The sequence below is a fragment of the Triticum aestivum genome, chromosome 2D (assembly GCF_018294505.1).
Source record: "Triticum aestivum cultivar Chinese Spring chromosome 2D, IWGSC CS RefSeq v2.1, whole genome shotgun sequence".
NCBI classification, from domain to species: Eukaryota; Viridiplantae; Streptophyta; class Magnoliopsida; order Poales; family Poaceae; genus Triticum; species Triticum aestivum.
Genome location: NC_057799.1, coordinates 188887361 through 188896644, shown reverse-complemented (window position 1 = coordinate 188896644; position 9284 = coordinate 188887361). Strand labels below are relative to the sequence as shown.

The following is a 9284-nucleotide window of genomic DNA, read 5'->3' as shown; positions in this document are numbered from 1 at the left end:
AGTTCGGCTAACCCGACCGCTGCCTCGGGGCCTGATGGTTTTTCTATCCCCTTCTTCAAAAATTCTGGCTGCAGTTGCGGGTGCTCGTTTGTCAGATCATCCAAGGTTTCTGTCTGGGTACGGTGGATATCTCTCGACTTAATTATGTTGTCATCACCCTCATCCCTAAAGTCAAAGGAGCTGACTTGATCTCTCAATTTTGACCTATTGCTCTCATTAACACATTCGTTAAGTTCCCTGCTAAGGGGTTTGCTACTCGTCTCTCTCCCATTGCTCACCGTACCATCAGCCCTTTTCAATCTGCTTTTATTAAAGGTCGTTTCATCTTAGATGGGATCCTCTGCCTCCATGAAATCATGCATGACCTCAAAATTCGTAAGTCTAAAGCTGTGATCCTGAAGCTTGATTTTGAGAGGGCGTATGACTCGGTGAGCTGGCCTTTTTTGAGAAAGGTTCTTCTGGCTAAAGGGTTTGATGGGTCGTTTGTGCACAGGATCATGCAGATGGTCTCGGGAGGCCACACCGCCATTTCGGTGAACGACCAGATTAGTAAGTTTTTTGCCAATGGTAGGGGCCTGAGGCAAGGTGACCCCGCCTCTCCCATCTTGTCCAATTTCGTAGCGGACGCCCTATCTCGTATTCTATCCAGAGCAGCAAACCATGGGCATATATCCCCGGTCATCTCTCATCTTATCCCTGAAGGGGCTACTCACTTGCAGTATGCGGACGACACCATTATTGTGGCTGATTTAAATGACTCGTGCCTCGCTAATCTCAAATTTATCCTCCTTTGCTTTGAAGCCATGTCGGGCCTTAAAATTAACTTTTCGAAGAGTGAGGTTATTGTCACCGGTGTGGATGACACTGAAGCCTTACGGGTGGACCGTCTCCTTAACTGTAAGCTAGGATCTTTCCCCTTCAAATATCTGGGGCTTCCCATCTCCCCTGACGTGCTTCATGCGAAGGAGTTCGCCCCGGTTGTGACCAAGGTTGGTAATAGGGCCTTGCCCTGGCGCGGCCGATACAATACCAATGCGGGTAGAGTTGCATTGATCAATGCATGTTTGACCTCCCTCCCCATGTTTATTATGGGATTTTATCTGCTCTCTGGAGGTACCCATGCTGGCTTTGATAAGCACCGTGGGGCTTTTTATTGGAACTCTGCTGATAATCATTGCAAATATCGTTTTGTTAAATGTTAGCTGATTTGTCGTCCCAAAAACCTTGGAGGGTTGGGTATCATTAACACTGCCATCATGAACCAATGTCTAATGATAAAATGGTGGTGGAAGATTATGACTGTTGGGAGTCAGTCTTTATGGTTCTGCATTCTTAAGGCCTAGTATTTTCCCCTTTCTAGCCCAATGTTTGCTACCTCGTGTGGTGGCTCTCAATTTTGGAAGGCCCTAGTGAAAGTGAAACCCCTTTTCCAAGCACACATTAAGTTCGTAGTGGGAGATGGCTCCTCCATTAGGTTTTGGCTTGATTGGTGGTGTGGAGACTCATCGCTCTCCGTGACCTTCCCCACCTTGTTCTCGTACTGTCCTAACCCGGGTATCTCTATTGCGGAGTTGGCTGCTAGTGGTTGGAACCTGGCTTTCGCCGATCCCTTTTGCCTCAAGAGTTTGAAGATTGGCAACGTCTTACTGCCTACTTCCCCACGCTCTCGACGAATATGGATTCGGTGATCTGGCCTCATTCTGCCTCCGGTCGCTTCACGGTTAAATCGCTTTATTCTAAACTTATTGGTGGCACCCCTACTAGCAGATTCTCTCAGGTCTGGAAGGCTCGGATTCCTCCTAAAGTTAAGATTATCTTATGGCAAGATTTTAGGGGTCGGCTGCCAGTGGCTGACCAAATTCGTAAGAGGAATGGACCGGGTTCAGAGTTTTGTGCCTTGTGTGGCAACGTGGAGGATACGGCTCATATCTTCTTCCATTGTGACTTGGCTAAGCTGATCTTGAGTTGTGTTAGAGAGTGGCTCCAAGTGGCCTGGGACCCTGCTTCCTTTTCTGAGCTCCGGGCTCTTGCTAGTAACTTGTCGGGCGTTACCAGACGTGTATTTTGGGTGGGCCTGGGAGCGATTTGTTGGTCCCTTTGGACGACTAGGAACAAGTTTACCATTGAGCATGTGTTTCCCGCTAAACCTGCTGATTGTTTATTTAAATCGTGTGCTCTCTTGCAGCAGTGGAAATCATTGACTAAGGCGGAGGACCAAGATGCGCTGACTGTGTTGATCTCTAAAGTTCGGGTCTCGGCGTCTTCTCTCTGCAGACAAGAGCAGGATGCTTAGTTGTTCTTTTGTGCCTGCGTGGCTAGTTTCTATGTGGTGGTGAACTATTCCGGCATGTGTGCCGTGTACTGGCTAGGGAGCCGTGTACCCCTTTAACTTTCCTTCGGCTGGCCCATGGTTGGGGTCCTGCTGGTCGTGTGTCTGGATATCTCTGTGTTTGCTACCTGCCTTTTGGCTTTATCTATAAAGTCGGGCACATGCCTTTTCTCTAAAAAAAAAGTTTGTTCAGCTGATCAACAAATGTACCCGGACGGTGAAGTACAGGTTCAAAATTAACGGCGCGTACACGGACCAGATTATACCGGGAAGAGGCTTACGGCAGGGGGACCCCATCTCGTCGTACTTATTCCTTTTGTGTGCAGAGGGGCTGTCGGCACCGCTTCAACATGAAGAGATCACAAATCAAATTAGGGGGATAGTTGTGGCAGAGGGAGCGCCTGCAGTTAGTCACCTCCTCTTCGCTGACGACTCACTGCTGCTATTTGAGGCCACACCGGATAGTGTGCAGGCTACAAATCACATTCTGCAGGTCTATGAGTTGGGGTCGGGCCAAGTGATCAACAGGGATAAATCCGCTGTCTTGTTCAGCAAGAACACCCCAAGACAATTGAAGGCCCAGCTCCTGTCCCTACTCGGTTTACGCTCGGAATGCCTGCAAGAAAAATATCTTGGCCTACTCAGTTATGTCGGGCAGTCGACACAGAAATGTTTCGAGTATCTACGAGATAAGATATGGGAGATCCTGAAGGGCTGGAAAATTAAGCTTTTATCAAAGGCAGGCAAAGAGATCCTCGTCAAGGCGGTTATCCAAGCCGTGCCCACATATGCCATGTCTTGCTTTGACCTCACAAAAGCGTTATGCGAGAGCATTAGCGAAATGGTGTGTAACTTCTGGTGGGAAAATCAAGATGAGGAGGAGCGGCACCACTAGGTGGGGTGGGAGAGAATGTCTCGGCCGAAAGAACATGGAGGCCTCGGCTTTCGCGACTTACACGCTTTCAACATTGCTATGCTATGACAACAGGTCTGGCGGCTAATCTAGTGCCCGGAGTCATTGTGTGCATGTGTTCTCTAAGCTAAATACTTCCCACACGGAGAGGTACTAAATTCTGTAGCAACACCAGGGATGAGCTATGTATGGCGTAGTCTTCTTCAAGGAATTGAGGTCATCAAGGCCGGCATGATTTGGAGGGTTGGCAGAGGTGAAATGATCAATATATGGCGGGATCCATGGCTGCCCTCAAATGATACAAGGCGACCTAGAACTCTCCAAGGCGCCCATCTGTTAACTAGGGTTTCCGAGCTGATTGACCCTGCTACAAGTACATGGGATAGAGAACTGGTTCAACAAACTTTCTGTCAGGAAGATGCAAAAACGATCCTAAGTATCCCCATTTGCGACCACTTTGAGGACTTTGTGGCCTGGCACTTCAACAGCAAGGCTCTCTTCTCGGTGAGATCAGCCTACAGGGTATATGTGCACATGTTAGAACAGCAGAACACGCGCCAAAGGGGGAGAACTCATCAGGCCTGGAGGACAAATCCAAGTTTTGGCGGGAACTCTGGAAGCTGCCGTGCCCCCCTAGAGTTCATCATTTTCTGTGGAGACTTGCCCTTAATAGCCACCCCTCCGGCGTAATGTCGATCGAATCAGGGTGGAGCTGGATGTACTATGCCATCTCTGCTGGCGGCAAGCTGAGGATGGGGGCCATCTATTTCTGCGTTGCAAAGAGGTCAAGTGCATGTGGCGCCACTGTGGTCTCGAGTACACTAGACAACGGCTCCTACTGTGCGACACTCCTTTGGACTTGCTCGCAACCGTTTTCAAGCTGCCCACCGAGATCAAGATGCGCACAATCTGCCTATTGTGGTACTGGTGGGCGGAGCGCAACAATGCAAACCACCAGAAGAAGCGACTGAGTTCAGAGGCCTTTAGTGCGCGTGTGGGATGCCTGACGAAGGAATGGGAAATATTCTCCTCGGACAGACAACAACGACACCCATCGGCCATACACCCACCCCCTAGGATGTGTTTGGTTTCAATCACCAAGTGGAATGGCATGGATCGAACCCGTGACTGAGCCTCGTTCCTGCGTTTGGTACATAGGTGGAACGGGAGCCAAGTTGTTCCCACCGAGCGAATATTCGTGCTATATCCGGAACGCGCCGATACCTCCAAATCGGAGGAATCACGCGGAACCGGTCGCTCTTTCCTCACACCTCTCTCGGCTCGCCTCCCCCTCGTCTCTCACCTGCCTCCCTCTGCTCTCTCACAGCCGCAGCGCTCCCATCTGGGTAGCGGACCGGGCAGCAACCGACGGGGGGCGGCCGTTGCTGGCGGCGGCCACACCTTAGATAGTGGCCTTGCCTGCAGGGGGCGGCTGCAATTTTCTGGCGTCGACCAGATCTTCGGGGAGCGGCGGCGGCCTGATCCGCTGGTGGCGGCGACGGCTTGATCTGCTTGTCGGCGGCGGGTGCTTGATTTGCTAGTGGGCGACGGCGGACTGACTTGCGAGTGAGTAGGCGGCCGATTTGTTGGGGGCGGTGACTGACCTGCTGCCGTGCTAGTGGCAACAACCTGGCCTGCCGGTAGCGACACGCATGGACCTGGGAAGAGGAGAGCAACTTCCGGTTCTTCCTCCGATCTGAAGCTTTACTACTTCAGTAGACTAATGGAGGCAAAGGAGCAGTGGCAGATCGCTAATGGCAACCAGCCAAGGAGTTCATTAGCTCTTAACCATTAATCATTGAGTAGTTTGACCGTGGCTTTGGTGCAACAGGAAATAGTTGTAGATATCTTCGATGTCATTATTTTATGCTTTGTTAATGTACCTTGTCAAAATGAACCAAACCCATCATGTTCCATCTCTCCAACCAAACACTGAAATGTAACGGTTCCATTCCATGTATTATCTCCAAACAAACACGAGAATGGAACCAACCCGTTCCAGTGGAATGGAACGTTCCATTCCACTTCGTTCCACAACTAAACACACCATAAATGGAGCACCCCTCCAACGGAAGTGGTCAAAGATCAACATTGACGCTGCGTTCAAACAGGACACAGGAGAGGGAGGCTGGGGTCTCGTGGTTCGTGACAGTAAAGGGGACTTCTTAATGGCGGCAGCAGGCAAACTTCGGAATTTGAGTAGTGCCCTGCACGCAGAAGCGGAAGCACTGTTGAAGGCCATTCAGTTTGCAGAGCTCCATGGTATGGGGCGGGTGTTCTTTGAGACTGATTGTCAGAGCATCTCCAGCCGCGCCTCAGGGAGGCCTCTCCAGGCGATTTTTTCGCGCCGGTGCTGAAAAAACGGCCCAGTCACATCCCCAGGAGCCCGATTTTCGCCGGCCTGGGCCGAAATCAGCGCCGGCGGACCCAGGCCGAACACGGCGAGCTGGGGGCGCCCGGGGGCGCCGGGGCGAGCTGTTTTGGCGCGAAAAAGCCACGGGCCAGCCGCATCAGCGACACCGCGCCTTGTCTTCCCCCAACGCCTTGGTTTCCCGCGGGGAATCAATGGCAAGGCTGCCGCCGGTCAGCCTTGCCATTGATTACTCACGAGCGGCGCGTCATGGGACGGCGCACCGACGCCTCCCCTCCCTCGCACGCGTACACACGGGCGCGGCGCGGCTATATAAGCCGGTGGCCTCGCTCGCCTGTGGCCACACCAGCCCCGCCCTCGCCGCCGAGCTCTACCTCTCCCGAGCGCCGCCGCCGAGCCCTCCCTCTCCCTCTCCCGTGAGCCGCCGCCCAGCCCCTCCCTCTCCCTCCCCCTCTCCCGATGGCCGAGCGTTTCCCCGGAGACGAGGCGGCGACCAACGGCTTCGGCCGCCGCACGCTCCACGAACAGGAGGCGTGGCTCCTGTTCCAGGCGAACATCCCGGCGCCGTCGGACATGTGCGCCGGGCCGACGGGCTGGAGGCTCAGCAACGGGGGAGTGCCCATTCCCCCGTTGCCCGACGCCGTGGCCAAACCCTCCTACTTCGCCGACGAGGTCAAGGTCGTGCGCGCCTCCCTCACCGGCGCCCAGCTCTCCCTCCCTCAGTACGCCGCCGACAACCACGCGGCTTGGGCGGCGTACTTCGAGCGCCGTCAGCAGCAGCGGCTGGCGTCCACCAACGGCGCGGCGGTGGTCGGCGGCCTGAAGAATAGCGAGGGACGCCACCTGTGGTGGGGCGTCCCCGGCCGCACACTCGAGGGCGTGCGGACGCACCTCGAGGGCGGCAACGACCCGCCGTTGGCGTACCCCCCGGCGAGGGCGGCCGCCCCGGCGCACCGCCGACGCGACGGGCCATGGGCGCCAAGGAGGTTCGGCTCCTCCTCTTCTTCCTCCTCCTCGCGCTCCTCCGGCACTCCGAAATTTGTTCTGTTTAGCCGAACTTCGCCGAAATTTGCTATATACTCTTATTTTTTGAACGCGCCTGGGGGCGGCCATGGGGCCGGCAGCTGGGGACCAACTCGCCCCAGGCCGATTTTTTTTTTTTTTGCGCCGGCTCATCCCCCGGCGGCGATTTTAGGCGCCCCTGGGGGGCCAACGGTGGAGATGCTCTCAATCTCTGCCGTGGTCGGCATATCCCAGGATCGCAGTTCTCTTGGCGTGCTACTCTGTGAGGCGAAGTTCCTTCTCCAGCGGGTTTATAGAGCAGAAAGTCCTGTTTTGCCCCAGGGCATGTAATAACCCAGCACATTTGTTGGCTGCTGTTGGTGTGAGGGCTGAGCCCGATAGTCAGCTGGTCTGGCAGTCTGACCTGCCACTAGATGTAACCCGTGCTGTGGCAGCCGATCTGGTCGGTCCACCGTGAGTTGTTTGGAATGCAAGGTGTTCCAGTTTAAAAAAAATAACAATTGAGTGATTATCCCATGCAGGTTCACTGGCATGCTATGGGTTATTTCAAGAAGTTGGTGTTGTAGAAACTCTATGCAAGGATGGGAGCATCCGAAATTGTTTTCATTCCACCACACACACTCTTGAAACACTCTCCTGCCAAGCCGATTGATCTATCACTTCACAGGAGTTGCAGAACTTCGACTATGAAGCATAAACTTCTTTGTTGGATTTACCCAAGACCCTTTCTAAATGTTATTGATTTGAGTTATGAAGCTTAAGAGTTGCTAACCATGGGCCATGGCTGAAGAAAATGCAGAACATTCAGGAAAATAGTGAGATACTAAACCAATTTAGGATAAGATAATTGATCTCCTTCTCCAGCAAGTGAAAATAACACAAATATCCTCACAGGTTCAACCACATAGCTCCCAACATTACATTCCAGTCTTGGAACATCAAAACTCTATTAATGGGGGTAAACAAGGAGAGCCTGCTAACAGTTACTAAAGCAAGATGGATAGAACATTCCCACTACTAGAAAAGGCATTGTCTGGCTTGATGCTTAAACCTCCTGGACGCTCAAACCTGCAAAGAGAACATCACAATTAGTTAGTAAGCATAACAATGGTTGCCAAATGGGATCTGTATGCATATAACAAACTTATGTCCGTGGAGCACATATTGGATACAAATCATAATGGCTGGGCATGAAGTGAAACATGACTAAACCAAGGACAATGTAAACAATTCGAACAGACATGCTAGTCATGGACAATCTGGCTCAGAACTGAGCAGTTCCTCAACATCAAATATTGTACTCATGAAGTTGTGGAAGTTGCCTGATCTGTATGGATTAACGAAGTTGTGTTTGCATTATGCAGTTATAATATCACTGGACCTGAGGGAAAAGTATAACTAACAAGACATATAACTAAGACAATATAAAACCTAACGAAGTGCTACACTGAATCTGCAATGCCATTGCAGAGTAAGAGATAACTGGTGGCGAACTGGCCACCACTGAGTGTCCAGCAGTAATATATGCAAACGACTAAGATAAATCTATCTCAAGCAATTGTGTAAAAGTAGCAGATTAGCTGAAAAGTCAATAGCTTGCATCATATAGCAGGATGTCTATGATTATCTGAGATTTTTATTGCTCGCAGTGCAGATTATCCCAGATAAAATCAACACCTCCGCAATACCATGTCACAAACAAATCGTTTCCACAAGCATACGTACTTATGCACAAACCATTCAGAACTCGCGTGGAGCAACACATCTAATGTACCTACTTATGGGGCGCGTCAAAGACGAAACACGCTACGGATACTGGGATCTTTCACCAATCTAACTTGTACTGTAAGCAGCTAAACATCACAAATCGAACTGGTCGAGACCTAAATGGGGGAGGAGGTGGGCGGGCACGAGGGCGAACCTGGTGGGAGGGACTGCTTGAGCTTGTTGGCCTTGTCGGCGTCGAAGACGCAGAGCGTGTAGAGGTACCTGGAGCAGCGCACCTTGAACTTGACGGCGTCCTTGGTCCTCTTGATCCGCACCGACCGCGCGTCCTTCCGGCGCGCCGTCAGCAGGAAGTCCTTGATCTCGTGGATCTGCTTCGGCTGCGGAGCAAGAACAAAGAATTCGTTACCACATCACGCAACTGCATCCGCTACGAAAGGAAGAGGCATCCGCCGGAAATATCATCGTGGCGGCGGAGGAGAGAAGCTCACCATGGTGGACGACTGTGCGCACCCGAGGAGGAGGCGACGGAGGCGGCGGCGGCGAGGGAAAGAGTAGGGGGAGGACGAGGAGACCCTGCTCGGCTCATTTATACTGGAGGTGACCTAATAACCTCGGGCATCAGGCCCATGTACAGATGGGCCAGGAGGCACACGATAACATATTCTTCTTGATGGGCCGGGCCGGTGGTGAATGAGGTAAGAATGGGTTCCATTTTTAATCCTTTTCCGTAACAGGCCGATATCAAACATAATCTCGTCGCGGGCCGAAACCAATTTCTGGGCTCTCCGCCAACTCTGCGGCCTCCTTCCGCTCAAAAAGGGAACGAAAAAAAAGACTCTGGAGCTTCCATCGCTCGTCAGTTCCGGCTTCCACCACCACCGGCGCCGGCGCACGCGCACTGCAGGACGCCGTGTGCTCTC

At 52.3% G+C, this 9284-nt stretch overlaps 1 protein-coding gene and 1 pseudogene across 1 annotated transcript; one reads left to right on the top strand and one right to left on the bottom strand.

The window, feature by feature from the left end:
• The first annotated feature begins 356 nt into the window (after positions 1–356).
• LOC123055741 (uncharacterized) lies at positions 357–7095 on the top strand (annotated as a pseudogene).
• A 373-nt stretch (positions 7096–7468) lies between these two features.
• Positions 7469–8882, bottom strand: LOC123052475 (60S ribosomal protein L38; the record flags this gene model as incomplete). The annotated part of the gene is given in 3 exon segments (XM_044475660.1): positions 7469–7704; positions 8558–8741; positions 8853–8882. Coding segments are annotated over 3 exon segments (210 nt in total). The 3' UTR covers positions 7469–7681.
• Between the last annotated feature and the right edge of the window lie 402 nt (positions 8883–9284).